An 18,058-nucleotide genomic window follows, 5' to 3' on the forward strand; every position below is an offset into this window, starting at 1 on the left:
TCTACAACGTGGAGTTTCTGTGCAGCTGTGTCGCTCTTTTTGTTCCGTTTGTTTTCACTACCGGGAGTTCGCACTCCTACTAGCTAGAGCAGGGGTTCTCAAAGTTCTCAAAGTTCTCAAGTCCCTGGCTCAAAGGAGCCAGGGACCCCTTACAGGTGAGAAAATCGTCCAAGGACCCCCTCATAATTGTAACACAGATTAAACACATTAGTGATGTGTCATGATCAAAAGCTGCGGCTCTGAGAGCCGATGCTTTATAGTGAATCAGAAGAGCCGGCTCGCATCAAGAGAGATCCTTTCGCTGCTTAGCTCTCACAGTGCTCAGCCCCAGCTCTGCTCACAGCAGAACTTTGTTCTGATTGGTCAGCATGGCGGCCAATCACATTTGAGGATATAGGATACAGGTGATGGAGGGGAGGCTGTGTATCGGGGATACATCTGTTCCTTCAGAGAGTCTTCTTGAAGACCGGGCAAATTCTCACTGAGAGGAGAAATCGGATCAGCCCATCCAAGCTGAGGCATCTGAGTTTTCTCAATGCCAACCTGAGGACATTAATAATGTTTGCTCCAGTTTGGTTCTGGTTCTGTTTGCTTGAGTCCGGTTCTGGTTCGGTTCGGTTCTGGTACGGTTCTGGTTCGGTTCTGGTTCGGTTCTGGTACGGTTCTGGTATGGTTCTGGTTCGGTTCTGGTACGGTTCTGGTATGGTTCTGGTTCGGTTCTGGTACGGTTCTGGTATGGTTCTGGTATGGTTCTGGTTCGCTTCTGGTACGGTTCTGGTACGGTTCTGGTTCGGTTCTGGTACGGTTCTGGTTCGGTTCTGGTACGGTTCTGGTATGGTTCTGGTTCGGTTCTGGTACGGTTCTGGTATGGTTCTGGTATGGTTCCGGTTCGGATCCGGTTCGGTTCTGGTACGGTTCTGGTATGGTTCTGGTTCGGTTCTGGTACGGTTCTGGTATGGTTCTGGTTCGGTTCTGGTACGGTTCTGGTATGGTTCTGGTTCGGTTCGGTTCTTGTTCGGTTCTGGTTCAGTTCGAGTATCGTTCTGGTTCGGTTCTGGTTCGGGTCTGGTTGGGTTTGGTTCTGGTTCTGTTTGCTTGAGTTTGGTTCTGGTTCTGTTTGCTTAAGTTTAGTTCTGGTTCTAACCCTAATCATAACCCTAACCCTAACCCTAACCCTAACCCCAACCCTAACCCTAATCACAACCCTAACCCTAACCCCAACCCTAACCCTAACCCCAACCCTAACCCTAATCATAACCCTAACCCTAATCACAACCCTAACCCTAACCCCAACCCTAACCCTAATCACAACCCTAACCCTAACCCCAACCCTAACCCTAACCCCAACCCTAACCCTAATCATAACCCTAACCCTAATCATAACCCTAACCCTAATCATAACCCTAACCCTAACCCTAATCACAACCCTAACCCTAACCCCAACCCTAACCCTAACCCCAACCCTAACCCTAACCCCAACCCTAACCCTAACCCCAACCCTAACCCTAACCCCAACCCTAACCCTAACCCCAACCCTAACCCTAACCCCAACCCTAACCCTAACCCCAACCCTAACCCTAACCCTAATCACAACCCTAACCCTAACCCCAACCCTAACCCTAACCCCAACCCTAACCCTAATCATAACCCTAACCCTAACCCTAACCCTAACCCTAATCATAACCCTAACCCTAATCACAACCCTAACCCTAACCCTAACCCTAATCATAACCCTAACCCTAATCACAACCCTAACCCTAACCCTAACCCCAACCCTAACCCTAATCATAACCCTAACCCCAACCCTAACCCTAACCCCAACCCTAACCCTAATCATAACCCTAACCCTAACCATAACCATAACCCTAACCCCAACCCTAACCCTAACCCCAACCCTAACCCTAATCATAACCCTAACCCTAACCCTAATCATAACCCTAACCCTAACCCCAACCCTAACCCTAACCCTAATCATAACCCTAACCCTAATCACAACCCTAACCCTAACCCTAACCCTAATCATAACCCTAACCCTATCACAACCCTAACCCCAACCCTAACCCTAACCCCAACCCTAACCCTAATCATAACCCTAACCCTAATCACAACCCTAACCCTAACCCTAACCCTAACCCTAATCACAACCCTAACCCTAACCCTAACCCCAACCCTAACCCTAATCATAACCCTAACCCTAACCCTAATCACAACCCTAACCCTAACCCTAACCCTAATCACAACCCTAACCCTAACCCTAACCCCAACCCTAATCACAACCCTAACCCTAACCCTAACCCTAATCACAACCCTAACCCTAACCCTAACCCTAACCCTAATCATAACCCTAACCCTAACCCTAATCATAACCCTAACCCTAACCCTAATCACAACCCTAACCCTAACCCTAACCCTAATCACAACCCTAACCCTAACCCTAACCCTAACCCTAATCATAACCCTAACCCTAATCATAACCCTAATCATAACCCTAACCCTAACCCCAACCCTAACCCTAACCCCAACCCTAATCATAACCCTAACCCTAACCCCAACCCTAATCATAACCCTAACCCTAACCCCAACCCTAACCCTAACCCCAACCCTAACCCTAATCATAACCCTAACCCTAATCACAACCCTAACCCTAACCCTAACCCTAACCCTAATCACAACCCTAACCCTAACCCTAACCCCAACCCTAACCCTAATCATAACCCTAACCCTAACCCTAATCACAACCCTAACCCTAACCCTAACCCTAATCACAACCCTAACCCTAACCCTAACCCCAACCCTAATCACAACCCTAACCCTAACCCTAATCATAACCCTAACCCTAATCATAACCCTAACCCTAATCATAACCCTAACCGTAAGAATGGTTTTGTAACAGAATAAATGCACAAAATTGGGCATTATAAGGCTTCTCATAAAAACACTGTACGTAAAGGGCTTTCAACACAAACCATTATTTTTTGCAAAGTTAAGGTAAAACATACGGCTACTAAAGATCCTAAATTAAGAGCCGTTCGGGAGTCGAAAGAGTCGGCTCCTCTTTGGGAGCCGAGTTAAAAGAGCCGGCTCTCTGAAAAGAGCCGAACTTCCCATCACTAAAGCGCATGCTTACTACCATTTGCACTCTTAGTTGCCCTTGGAACTATTTGTATTGTAAAACGTATCAATGTAAATACTTCAGACTAGGGATGTACATTTTAAGTATTTTCCGTGATCGATTTTTGGAAATGTTAACGATCAATTATCGATTAATTGATAAAAAAATAAATATATATTATTCTTACGTCAAAAACAATACCAAATACGTTGTTTTCCCCCTAAATTGTATTTTCTACAGCAACAAAATGCATCTAACTGACGGGATTGAATACGGGTACATGTTTGACACGCAGAATATCAACGATCAGGCTCATTAAAATATTCTCCGCGGACATAATCTTATAAAGTGAAGGCTCATAATACTAACAGAAAAGTACTTCAGACTCACTGTGTCCAGTTTTCTGTCTACTCGTTCTTATTGAGAAAAATAATCATGTGTATTCGGTCAGGTGTCAGCCCGGAGCGCAACCGGGTCAGAATCAGTCCCGCTGGAGAAAAGCTCAGACGGCTCTGATGTTGCTGCTCTGTAAACGTAGCGTACCTGAATTTCCCACCTGTCTGTTGCCTTCGCATCCAAAGGAGGGAAATATCCTGTTTAAAGTTGTCAACCTTTGTGTCCGTGTTGTTGTTGGCAGCAGTTTTGTATTGATCCTCTTTTAAAAAGCGCACGTGGAGACCTGACGCACAGCCGCAGCCGCCAGCTGAGCGCAACACCTTTAACAGCTGATTCACATCTAAACATGCTTTAAACTTAAAACACCTCCCTGATAAATGAGTGTAATATGAGACCACATGATGTTTGTTCCACGTGACGGAAAATTGATAACAAAAATGTGTGTTTCGAGTAATTTCTTAACAATCAATTAATCGATAATCGATTAATTGTGGTCATCCCTACTTCAGACCTGTACCATAGTGATAAACAGATAACACTTCAATTTGAATCAAGTAAATACCACTTGTATCCTTTAAAACAGAGGGTCATTTCATTCCTTGTGGACTCAACATGACAGCATTTATACTTTTCAAGTAATTGATCTTAAACGCTTTCAGAAAATTAACAGTAGCAAGACTCACATATCCCTTCAAGCCACCAAATGGTATCATAACAATGGTGTATGCTGTTTTGTAATGACACAGCACAATTTTATAATTTATTAGAAATGTTTTCAAATTATTTCAAGGACCCCCATGCTATGGTTCGCGGACCCCCAGGGTGTCCCAGGACCCCACTTTGAGAACAACTGAGTTAGAGTACGGTAATTGAGGTCTCAGCCTGCAGAGAAAGTTGTGAGGCACAGACCCCCAAGCTCTCTGCCCGACTCCACTGGTCACACTATAACTTAAATATAAGACTCTTTGAATCAATAGAGCACTCTACAAGGTTAATGTACCATAAAACTAGACCATATACCCCCGTTTCCTGTGAATGCATGATTATGAAGTGAAGGAGAAAAGATGTGAAGAAAGTTGCGCAGTGTCGCTGTCTTTTCCAGCACAGCGTGTGCTCAACTTTCAATGAATGGGGATGTGTTTTGTTAATAGGGTCAGGTCGCACGCAGCCATGTTGGAATAATTTTCCAGGACTGTATGTGATTTTCCAGGACATTTTACTTTTCCTCCCATTTTCCAGGTGTTTTCCAGTACTGGAAAACTGGTCAACTGTTTTCCAGGTTTTCCAGGTTTTCCAGGACGCATGGGAACCCTGCACACAGTTATAGAAACCCATGAAAGAATCAAGAGTCAAGTTGGGGTGCTAATGGTTTTATTGTTTTCATATTAAAATCAATAAACATAATCAGACTACTGTGGTTACAAGCAGAGCTGTAGTATCAACTCCTGGCTGATACAACAGAGAAAGAATGATTTTAAAAAATAAGAAAAGAAAGAAAAACAGAGAAAGAGGCACGAAAAACACAACAGAGTTTCAGGGCAGGTGTCCGCAGGATGTCGAGCAGCCAGAGACAAAAACTATCTGAAGCTCTGAAACTTAATGAGTCCTTACAGTACAAATCAAAAAAAGAAAAAAGAATCAAAACTCTTTTAGATTTCCTTGCTTGTGCATAAAGCCACCCACTGTGCCTCCAAGAGAAATAAAATACAATGTAAAACAAAAAGACAGTTAGATAAACCAAAAGCAAAACCCAGCACAACATTTATTACACAACATAAATATAACAACTGTCAAGATATTGTATTTGAACAGGCATATATGTGAACTACAAATATAGACTTCATTGCTAAAGAGAGGATCAAGTTAGTTTCAGCAGGATACTTTACTTTCTGCAGGTTTTGCTTCTTTATGAAATTAGAATCACCAAGAGATCTATTATAGAGCACTTAGCAATGGAGAACAGTCTTCCTACTGAGACTGGGGAGAGGAACACACACAGGACTAACTACAGAGAGATCCCATGCTGTTGATCTAATCAAATAAGTTACCATACAAGACCAGAAGCATCAGAACGATGGCATGTAGCTGTGAAGCTCAGGGTGACCGATACCTCACACATCCTCTACATGTTTGGACTTGTATGGATTTCCTAAATAAAAATCGTCTTAAATTATGTGTTTTTATCATCGAAATCAAAAAAGAAAAAGACACAGAAAAGATGTTTAAGATTTACTTTTTCTTTTTGTTAAATTCTCTCACTCCATGCATTTTGGCAAGTCTGGAGGGAGGCCAATCGTTGCAGTGTTGGACGATGAGTGTGTAGATAGAGCGGGTAGAAAAGAGGGTTTCTTTGTTATTATTTAGGATGTGATGTTGTCGTTTGTTTCAATAAGATCAGTCTGCAGGAGAGGAAACGAACCCCTTCTTCCTCATCATCTTTGATTGTAGGAGAGGGTGAGGGGTCTCTGCCCACCAGCCTTTACTAGGTGGCCCCTGGCTAATCTCAGGAGCTCCCTGACAAGATGACTGCAAATCAAAGCTCTTCTGATAAAAAGATAAAAAAATAAAAATACAGCACCCTGAAGAAAAGGAAGGAAGGGAAGGGAAGGAGGGAGGGAGGGAAGGAAGGAGGGGGCATCTCTGGCGCGGTGGTGAAGTTTTCCCAGAAAACTCATCAATTATTTTTTATGTTGTCAGCAACATTAAACTCCAAACCTGAGCCCCAACGCTGTGGAGCGCCTGATCCTCAGAGTCAGGAGAAAATTAGAGTTGTGTCAAGGCGAGGTTCTCTTTCCAACCATGTTTACACTGAGAGGCTTTTTTTCATCCGAGGTCATAATCAGAAACACTTCTGTAAAGTTACACCGCTGTATTACAGATTGTAGATCCTATAAACTCAGGCTATCTGACGTTCACAATTATTTCACTGCTTCCTAAATGATGTGCCACGACAAAGACAACGGACAGCGACAATATTTGTGTGTTACTTCTAGCATTCAGGCACTTGCTAGCTAATATGCCCATTAGCTAATTAGTGCCTAAAAGCTAATATCAATGTTTGGTTGAATTATTTAAATCCTAGCTAACATAATTTTAACTTAGGAAAGAGTTCACTTTGTAGATATTTTAATGCTAGTAAGGCATTTCTTTCAAAGCTGATATCAGGTGGGTAGGGTATTTACTTCTGCGCTAGCATAATGTTAGCTAGCGTCTTCTTCTCAGCTAATGTAAAGTTAAGCAGGAAGTTGTTTCTAGGCTGCTGTCAAGCTAGCACAGAATTTACTTCTGAGCTAACTCAATGTCAGAAAGGACTGCACTACTTAGCTAGCATCTTCTTCTCAGCTAATGTAAAGTTAAGCAGGAAGTTGTTTCTAGGCTGCTGTCAAGCTAGCACAGAATTTACTTCTGAGCTAACTCAATGTCAGAAAGGACTGCACTACTTAGCTAGCTAGTTTTCTTCTCAGCTAATGTAAAGTTAAGTAGATGTTGTTTCTAAGCTGCTGTCAAGCTAGCACAGAATTTACTTCTGAGCTAACTAAATGTCAAATAGGACTGCACTACTTAGCTAGCTAGTCTTCCTCTCGGCTAATGTAAAGTTAAGCAGGAAGTTGTTTCTAAGATGCTGTCAAGCTAGCACAGAATTTACTTCTGAGCTAACTAAATGTCAAATAGGACCTCACTACTTAGCTAGCCTTATCTTTGCAAGGAATTTACCTTTTAGCCAGTGTAATGTTAGCTAGCAAGTAAGTGCTATCAGGTGTTTTAAGCTAGTAGCTTATCAAACTTGTTGTTTTGGACTTAGATGTGTCCAGATTTTCATTATCAGTCGTCTTTTAATGCAAACCAGTGAAACGATAACAGTTGTAAGATTTCCCTCATTAGTAAGACTTACAAACTGTAATACAGTCGTACAAAAGTACACTCATATCCGAGCTTCTCATCATGAGCATGACATCGGACAAAAATGGCTGCTGTGTGAAAAAAGGTGAAATTCCCCTTCTGACGCCGTAAACCTCCAATGACAGAACACTTCATGAGCCTCACAGACAAAGACTACTCAGAGCCACGATGGAACTGCAGATCTGAAGTGATCACCCTGAATAATACGGGACAACGTGATACAAAGAAGGTAACTCATGATATAAACAGGATTCTGAAGAAAGGTAAAGTGTGGAGTGTTTTCTGCAATTTTATAAACAGATTTTGATAACATACTTAAGGAATGTAAAATATGTTTGAATGGACAAACACTTTTAGAATTTAAATCTTCTAATTACCCAATTAAAATCAAGATCCATCCTGTTTTTAACATTTTTTAACATTTTTCTTAACATTTTTTTTACCCAAAGTAGATGGTCACGAAATACTGATAGAGGGGTCATGAATTGCCTTCAAAAAACAATAGCATATTTTAAATGAAAAATAGTGATTATATTTTAAATAAAACCGTGCAAATATGATCTGTTTCCACTTTTCTTTGTTGTCACATGACCCCTGAGGTGACTAAGCCAGATTAATGACTGTATCAGTGGTAGCAGGTTGATTTATAGCAGCACAGGAAACAGAAATATATGTACAAAGGTAGTCTGATTTTTTATTTTCTTAGACTTTTGTTCTACTTTGTCCATTTTTTGAATTGGCCTGTTAGTGTAGTGACATTTAACTTCCCTGTGGGACAATGAGGGTTGTTGCAAAATTCTGGGACCACACATCCCAAAAATCCTGACCTAATCACATCATTTTTCTTTGAGTTCATCACAGACAACAACAGGACTCACAGGAGCCTCTCACTAAAACACAGTAAAATAATCCTTTAAGTTTAGTTATGTACAAGTTAAATAAAAAATAAAATATATATAATAAAATGATAAAACACAACAACCAGGGAGCTTTAGAATGGTTGGTTGGTGGATGTTTCTTTAATTGGACAGAGCCACGCTAGCTTTCCCTTTGTTTCCAGTCTTTATGCTAAGCTAAACTAAGCTAAGCTAACTGGTTATAGCTTATTTATTGAGAAAAAAACATTTGAAAGCTGTTCAGCTTCTTAGCCAACACTTGGAAAATAGACAAATAAGTGCTTTTTTATAAAGTTGAAGTATTTGTTATCTGTTGAGTAAATATTTTAAGGTGCTTTGTTATTTTACCTGCAGGTATTTTGCAGGTTTTTGCAAAAAATGACACATTTACCTGATTTACTTAGTTATTTTTAGACTTATAATAATAAGTAATATAACTAATTTTGAGTGGGTGTGTCTCATGGATAATGTCTCTAACTTATCCATCTTTAAATCATTTACATTCTCGTCTTTGTATTGATTAGCTCTGGGGTGTAGTGGCAGGATTGTATAAAAATATTACTTTTATTACATATTGACGTACACAATAAATATGAGCGATATAATATGAATAGATTATAAGGAGTTCTTGTCAGGTAATCAGGGAATCATGTAAAAATATCTGGTTTCATCCTGACAGTGATTCATGTCTGTGAGCCTCATGTAAAGCCTCTGACGCCTGGTGAAGCCTGCACCAGTGGAAAAGCTATAAAGTCTAGTTTTAACAATTTAACACATTAATTCAAAGGACAAAATACATAAATATCAAACCAATGCTATAGAAAGTGGGATCTGGAAAAAAGGCAAAAAAATACAAATAATTTTGAGATTTTTTTTTTCAAACAAGCAACATTTGACAGAGTCAAAGCATAAATATTCAACCATAATATTATTCAAAATAAAGTTTTAACACACAACCTGGACAGCGGCCTTATAAAGATACAACATTCATGATCTTTCTGGGATCAGACGACAAGAGGCTTCCTCTGTGTGTCAAACAAAAAGAAGGAAATAGAACAACAGGAAAATCTCCACCAGACACTCACACCTGTCTGAATGATCCTGCTGAGGAAGACTAATCTACATTCATCAGCAAAGCAGCAGTTATACCTCGCCATGTCAGCGTACAGCAGTGCAGCAGTCAGAAACACAAGACTGACCCGAGTCATCAACAGAAGGAATAATATGGCTAATACAGCTTGTGAACACAGCCATGTTAGCACCCAGCCACAGACAGATTAGCACCACAGTTTACCTCCACGCTCAGTTTGTCGCTTCATTCGCAACCTGCGACTCAGTGCCAACACTGACTTCAAGGAGGGTCTGGCACTTCATAATAGCAAAGTTAAGAAATGGAAAGTATGTTTTTTGTTTTGTTTTTTTGTCTTTCTCTAAAAAGTCTCAAGTGGCTCCATGTCGAAACCAAAGAAGAAGATGCATTTTCAATTCTTAAGGTAAAAAGCAGGCCCAAGTCTCCCTCTGCCTCAGACACAGTGGAAGTTTGCTCTTCTACGGACACACCAGCGGTGATAGCAGCAATAGCAGCCGATACAGAAAACACAATAACGTGGCATAGTGGGCAGAGAAAGAGCTAAAAACAGAACCAGGTTTCCCAAAACAACAAGTTGTCACGTATGCTCTTCTTCAGTGATGCTTCAAAAGGGAATTCCTTACAATGCATATTACAATAAACAGCTCGTATCTGCTGTGAAGGCGGATCAGTTTATAAAACATATGACTTTGGGGACAATAAGACTTTCATTTGTACTTGAAGTGTCGGTTTTGGGAAACCCAGCCCCTTGTTTCTGTCGGGAAACCCCCTCCAGACTGACAGAAGGTGCAGATTTATGTTCTCATATAATTGATTAAGGCACCTGGTTCAGCAGGCATCATATTCAAAGTATGTTTTTTTTTCTGGTTAAAAGTATAAACCCAAGTTCAAGGTGAGTAACACTGTTGGTCGTTTGACTGTTGTAGGAAAAGAGTGTGGAGAGAAACGGGGGTTGTGTGTTATTGTTATACTGTATTTGTGTTGTAGACACGCTTAACCAAAATCTAAAGTCTCTTTGTGCTCATTCATTAGCAGCAAGTATGAAATCATTCAACTGAGAGTACAGTGAGTTAACTTTATGACGCCACGTTTTTTTTTCCAAATATGCAGAGATCACTTGTTTCTCTCAGTGCTATGCAGCATGCAGTGTTCTCACTGTATATTTCATCACAGAGTACATTACTGGCGTGTCGTCGAGACACGGGGGAGAGAACGCAGAGGGTAGTAAGCACACGGCCTCCGAAGACGAGGCGTTTGGACGAGGGGGCAGCCCACATGGATTCAAACAAGACAGGAAACATTTGAAAAGCCTCGAAAAGAGACTCAAAACCAGACTCTGAGATCTGACATCACATCCAGCGAGAGGTTGTTGTTTTGTTCAAATGAATTTGTATATCGCTAATAATATTTGATATCACTTTTCTCATAGATCTGTGATTTACCAATAAGCTCCTGATGAGAACAAATCTGAATATTTAAGGCTGACCTTTACTCATTCATTGTTAAACATAAGTTGCTGATCTTTTTAGCTCTGATTTTGGTCTCCTCCACCTTCTGTGAAATCTACTTTGTTAGTCACTAAAGCACCAAAATGTTCACTTAACTTTGAACACACATCACACAGATATTTCTGCAGGACAAGAACACAGCGTGAATTTTTAAATACTTCATGCTTATGCAACATTTGAAACGTACGCTAGCTTGATATGCTAATATGACTTAATAACAACTAGCACTGCACTAGATTTTCATTAAGAAATATATACAATTATCATGCCTCATGATACATCAGTTCAAAAACGACTTAAAGGAAAAGTATTTGTGTTAAATTCAAATATTTTCAGGGGCTGAAAATCTGTTTTTTGAATTTTGAATGACGGGTGAGGGTGTTATAAATGATCTGAGGGGTCGTTACTACATGCAGCACCTTTTCTCTGTCTGATAGTAATTTTATAATAGTCAAAAACATAAATATAAATAAAAAACAAGCAAATATTTATAAAAATATAAACTTTATTTACTTTTGATGTTGATTCATATGTTGCCTGTTAATAAATGGGATTTGTTTAGCAGTAGTAGCTGACCCGCTTGTTGTAAATGGGATCCGATTAACTGGAAATAAAATGTAACACCACTTTTTAAATTTTTCCTGATCTGTCTTTCTTTTAAATAATCAGAAAATCACAGAGATGCTAAAAAAGCATTACCAAGTATTCCCTCGGGAGGTCTGAGTATCTGCTCTGTAAATAATGACGGACCATGTTTTTTTTTAAACACCAGAGTACGTGTATTTATTTAGAAGACGTGGGCAATATTGTGTTCCACTCTGACTTCAGGCAGTAACATAAAATCGAAGAGTCTGGCTTTTTACAGAAGAAATAATGTAATGCTGAACAACAATGATCACAACAGGTCAGTAACACAGAAACCAGCAGTCTGTTGCTGCTGCTGAGAGAAAGACTTGAGTGTGAATCTTCCTCTGATTGGTCCAACAGGGACAGTCTGGGGAACAATAATCACACAATCAATGTTACTCATGAATAGATCTGATGCCATTTTCAATCTGGGGGTTAAATCTGATGTAATGAAAAGTAATCAGCACCATGTGACGAATCCCAGGCGAGGAATCAGAATCTAATTCGTTGGTGAGAGGACGTTTGTTTTAAAAGTTGTGTTTTTTTGTTTGAAGCTGGAAATCTGTGACAAGTCTGTTGGCCTGTTTTCAGTTCTTGTAGAGAGCATTGCACTATAATGATTGACATTTATCATAACACACACGCACACACACACGCACGCACATAAAATATTTTGTACAGAGTAAAGAATGGCGACAATAATTGGAATACATAAATATACTTTCTTTTGATTTTATATGTCATCACATATGTCAGATAGAAGAACGATATTACCCTGATTTGCTGAAGAAGAGCTTTATGGATCCACTTAGCTTTTATTGGACAAGAGTAGCACAAAGTCACACACTCTATTAGCTTAATAGTTGACTGTATAGGATTAACGTCATCAGAAATAAAAAGTAGAAGGAATAGTTTTACTGGCGTGGATTTTTCACTCACTCCTCAACTGTTAAAATGCCACAGAGTCTCCTGGTTTGAATGTAAAGTTGCACAGCTTGCGCCTATCATGTTAAATGTAAAAACCTGTGAGGACTCTATCTTGAACCAGCCTCGTGATCAGCATCAAAACACACACTCCTCCTTCTCATAAGCCCATCTACTGCCGGTCGACCAGCGGCCCTTTCACCGCCGCCGTCGACCCCCTAATCAGACCTGGGCAGAAACCTCAGCTGAAACGATGCTTCAAATGTTGATCAAACTGAGCACAAGCCGTCCAAATTTGAAGCAATTTTTCAGATTTATTTTCACCGCGCCTGCTCTTCAGTCAAGGTTGTTTTGAGCCAATCAGGCTGAATGGTTTGTTGTTGTTGTTGTTGTTGTTGTTGTTGTTGTCCGTATACACGCAGAATGATCATGCCATCAATCTCAGGAAGATCCCTTGAGACCCGACACGTCTGCCGTGTTATTATTTTTGTTTGTGTGTTATGAAAAGTTGTTTAAGAAGGCAATAAGTGTCCGGATTGAGTCTCCATTTGTAATTGGCTTGCCATACAGTACAGTGATATAGTAACTTCCCCCTAAGGCGACCTGGAACAGCATATTCAAATGGGCTCTTCCGGGCCGCCCCGGGCTAAACCCCTCCTCATTAAGTCACAAGTAGAAATCAGTTTACAAATGATAACAATATAGCTCTCTGGAGAAATGTGTCTACACTGTACATCACCCTGAAGAGGAAGCCAAAGCAGAATCAGTTTTTCCATAGGAAACCTCTACTGAAGGCAATTAATCATGAAGCCAAGGGGGTCAGCATCAGGATCAACGTAGGGGCCCTGGAATCAAAACCCTCTCTTTTTTTTTAAGACCACAATCACGCTATCCCCCTGACCAGGAAATAGACCTATCCTGTCAAGACACCAAACTCCTCACAGCCAAGCAATGATATGCTCCCATTCAATACCTCATATCATCACATGGCTCCAACGATTGCTTGCTTGTTTACAGACCCGACCCGAGTCAGGTCATAAACCTATCCTAGCAAGTAGTCGTCAAGTACACTTGCAGCATTCACACCAGGCCTTTAGCAGCAAATGGAAGAAAAAAATGCTTTTCTTTTTAATTTTTTTTTTCCTTTTTTGGACAAAGTGCTTTTGTTTTCAAACATATAAGATAGAGTATTCTATACATATATCTAACATTTAGAAGATACATATTAACTTATGTAGTCTATTTACAAAATGAATCACTACTAAGAAAATAGCTATGGACGGTCGGGGGGAGCAAGTCATTAGGCTACAACTAGACTAAAATAAGAATCATGGAAACTCCTCATTCTAGTTTCAGAAAAAGCACCATTTCTCCCTTTTTAGACGGAACAGAAACAGTAAAAATATATATATTTATATATGTGTGTGTGGAGCACTGGCTATTATTCAATCACATGATACAGACAGGCTGCAGGTCTGCACCACCATCGTCAGAGTTCATTCAGTGAAGGAGGATTTTTTCATCTTAACTAACCTGAATTCAGCCTCGCCAAGCACTAACTCTTTGTATTTTCCTGCTAACCAAGTCGAGTGCGGTTGAATTGGAGAGTTCCTGGGATTGGCAGCGTCTCCTCTGAAGGCACAGCACGGAGGCAAGCATACAGGCATCATGCAGTTTGTTTTTATTTCTGAGGGGGTTGTGGACGCACTGTCCATTTGTGGGTCGGACATTTGAACTCTATGATCTGAATTATTCTGCCCACGAGGATGGATGTAAGCTGAGGACCAGAGGCGAGACCAGGCAGGATAACATTCAGCTATGTCACCTCAAAGGCGGCTGCGTCAATCCCAGGACACACGAAATTCAACCGCCTCCGTGGTTAAGAAGTAAATATGTGTTAAAATCAAAAGTGGAAATACACAGTGCTGAATCCAGATCAACCTGGGAACAAATTATAATGGCTTTGGCTTGCACCTGTAGTAACACCTCTTCCTCATCTGCTCCTACATCCTCATGCTTCTGAACACATCCCCGTGTGTGTCCTGGTTCTCTTTATAGACGTTTAAACTAGACCAGAGCTTCACTGCATTGTGTTTGAAATAAATCCAGTCCAGATTACCTGCATGTCACTCAGCCAGCGAATGAGACCCGAGGTCAAACTATCAGACTGCTCTGTAAGACCTTTCTCTCCTCCTTCTCTCCACAGGGAGAAAATCTGACCAACGATCCGTCAGGAAAGCTAGCAGGCAGCTAAAGTACAAAAATATAACAAGAACTTTTTTTTTTGGCTTTTGTGTTTTTTCCTCTAACGTTCTGGATGCAAGGGTAGGCTTTAGAAATGTGTCATGTTTAAAAATGAATCAGTTGTCATGAAAAGTGGCGTTTCACCATCGATAGATATATATCATTAATGTTTCTATATACAGTACTTAGAACACAATTCAGTTAATATTATGTCAATGAACTAGACCTCGTCTACATACAGAAAAATCAAAACAAGTGACACAACAAAACATTTTGGTTATTGTTGGTGACATTTTGACAAACAAGAAAAAAAAATATGTAACATAGCTTATCTACCAGCGCTCTTAGTTCTCTGTCCTAAAAAGCGCCATGAACACATTTAGCATGTGGAGGGAGGAATCCGTTCAGGAATGAAGTGCTTTGCTAAGCGACAAATCTACTGAAGAAGCCCGTCGATGGGATTAACTTCTAGATTCAAAAAAAAAAGAATGAATGAATGTTCCTTTTCTGTACAGAATTGGACCCAAGCTAATTTCACAGTTCAATGAAGTTCCCTGACCCTCCCACATTTCTTACATTCAATACGGCGTCAGGTAAGCTGTGCAAAACCTTACTTTAACTGGCTGTTCGCCATTTCGTTGCATGTGTCTTTGGTACAAAAAACAATCAAAATATAGTGTGCAAATATTTTTGTAACTCTTAACGAAAATATCTGTTAACCCCATCCCCCGATCCCTAAAGACAGAGTACCAAAAACCAGAAAGTAATCTATTGCAGAGCCCTCCTATATACACAGACTCTGTGGCATCACGCAACAAGAGCTTCCGTTTCTTTTATGTACATTCAGAATATCTTCAGACAACTGAAATACACAACAAACCCCACAGGTGTGTCTCTCTTCTCACATTCACTAACAATCTCCCTCAGTGTAAAGTAGTCCTCTCATTGGCCGGACCTCAGGGAGCTCAGACCAATCACCTCCTCTCGTTAAGTCACCTCTAACACACACTCGCACACACACACACAGTCACTCGCGCACCGTCAGGCTTACAGAAACACACACACATACATACACAAGGCACAATGAATAGAACTCTGATCAAACACTATAGTATGAACATACCAAACTGTTCGCCTGGTCATCTCTGCTGTACAAAAAGGAAAGCCAGTGCCATTTTTTTTCCACTCGCAGACACTTCGTATTTACAGTTTCCTCGAGGAGATGGATCACTGTTTATGTCATCTTCATCAACAATCATCTTCCTCACTATCTGCTCCTACACTGGCAAACTGCCCGTTTCACCCAGTCCAGTTAAAACCAGCACAAGGCCAAAAAAGCACCAAACCACATGCACAACTACCTGCTGTTGATTTAGAGAACGTTTTTCAAAATAAAAGCATTAAGCCTCATACTGCATGCTCCGACCTTCAACCCGGCAGGATTGTGGCATTTTATTGTGAAAGTCTGTGTTTTTTTCAGCTTTCAGCTCTTTGTGTTTTGAGCTTGAATTTGCCACTCCAAAAAACAGGGGATGGCATGAACATATTTAGGCCTTCAATACAAAATATATCCTGCCACCCCATGGCGCCTCAGAGCGTGCTGCGTCTTTTCTCTCCCTGCAGCAGTCTGTGCAACCAAAGATTCTTTTTTTTTTTTAGTCAAAGTCCTTATCTAAGTGTGTCGATCTGACATCCTGATGCTATGTTCTATAGCCATGTGAGGTGAACCTCTTCTAGGAAATGATAACTGGAACTTCCTCTACATTTAATGGTGTCTGTCGCTCAACAGTTCTTCCTCTGTCATCCTCAAACACGTTGCGTGAAAGTTTTCCAGTGGTTACACTCGTGTGACTGTTTTTCGTCTCAGCCCTGGAAGCAGAACCGACCGTACACAATGCTTTGCTAAACACATCTAATAATCCCCAGTGGACCTGGAGCGTGCCGTTAGCTACACACCTAACCATCCTTTTGTATTTAAAAAGGCGCTTTACCCAACAGACGCTCGCGATGGGTTGGTAGAAGGTGACGCACTGACTCTGCACGCGGTGTGCAGAGACAGGAAGCTAGGGTGTCTGCCATACAGGTGCATGGCTATAACAAGCACACATAGATACACACAGGGGGTGGTATGTGTGTTTGTGTGGCTAACAATGTGTATGTACTCTGGGTTGGAGGGGCATGCAGAGGGGAGCATAGTTACAACGGGACAGCACGGTGATAATATTTAGTCCACTCCTCTCAGTGGACCGCCCTTTGTCTAGATTTTGGAGGTGGGGACTCGCAGGCCAACCAGTCCGCCGGTGGGATCACCGCGTCCTGTGTTCTCCAAGATCTTGTTGACGAAGTCCGAAGTCTGCCCGGCAACAGGTGATGCCACTGCACACAGAGACACAGAGATACCTTTAGAGAGGAATCTTGTTTATGGAATTTAACTGTCTGAAGTGATTCATTTAAACACGCAGGGTGGATCGATCTTGATGTAGGATGATTTTTCTTTTCCAGAGATTCAATCACTTTGATTTCCTTAGAGTAAAGGCGTCATTTGCTTTTGTTAAATAGTTGTTCATTAAATGATGCAGAGAAAACATGATATTTATTAGGGAGATGTTAATTAAAAGCTTGACTCTGGATTTATGAGCCATATTATTTCTCATCAGCAGCTTTTTTCAGCTGCTGATTACTCTCAGAGAGTAAAATGTGGTGGTTTATTTTGCTCTGAACATTATATTAAACATGATATCATATACAAGACAGATAATTTGAGTTATATTTCACAGAGGTTTCCAAAAACGAAGGTCCTCGGAATTTGGATTTTGCACTTTCTTTTTGAATTAGTAGCTTCTGTTTATTTTTATTTTTTGTATTTTACTTTTTAATTTTTTTTTTCATTTATGTATGTTTGTATTTATTTATATTTCTATATATTCATTTTTTTATTTTTTTATTTTTATGAATTTATTTATTTTGTGTTATTCTTTTGCATTTTTGTTCATTTTTATTTATGTAATTTTTTTATTTATTTATTCATATTTGTATGTATTTTATTTTTATGAATTTATTTATTTTGTGTTATTCTTTTGCATTTTTGTTCATTTTTATTTATTTATGTAATTATGTAATTATTTATTTATTTTTATTTAATCACATTAGTATGTATTTTTATTTTATTTTTATGAATTTACTTATTTTGTGTTATTCTTTTTAATTTTTGTGTATTTTTATTTATCATTATTTTTGTGGCTTTTACACCTTCATTCAGACAGTGCTGCCTGCTCCATGGGTGTGCAATTCAACCATTAGGCTAAATCTGCGCCCAAGTATTTTGCACTTTCCTGATCACGATTCTCATCATCCAAGTATT

At 40.2% G+C, this 18,058-nt stretch overlaps 1 protein-coding gene across 1 annotated transcript in view; it reads right to left on the reverse strand.

Annotated features, from left to right (window-relative positions):
- Positions 1–4,862: 4,862 nt before the first annotated feature.
- Positions 4,863–18,058, reverse strand: part of crebrf (creb3 regulatory factor) — a 44,494-nt gene continuing 31,298 nt past the window's right edge. Inside the window, exon 10 of the mRNA XM_034683794.1 lies at positions 4,863–17,073. Coding sequence (XP_034539685.1) covers positions 16,955–17,073 — 119 coding nt within the window. The 3' untranslated portion in view covers positions 4,863–16,954. The remainder of the gene's footprint in view (positions 17,074–18,058) is intronic.

This window comes from Notolabrus celidotus, chromosome 5 (assembly GCF_009762535.1).
Source record: "Notolabrus celidotus isolate fNotCel1 chromosome 5, fNotCel1.pri, whole genome shotgun sequence".
NCBI classification, from domain to species: Eukaryota; Metazoa; Chordata; class Actinopteri; order Labriformes; family Labridae; genus Notolabrus; species Notolabrus celidotus.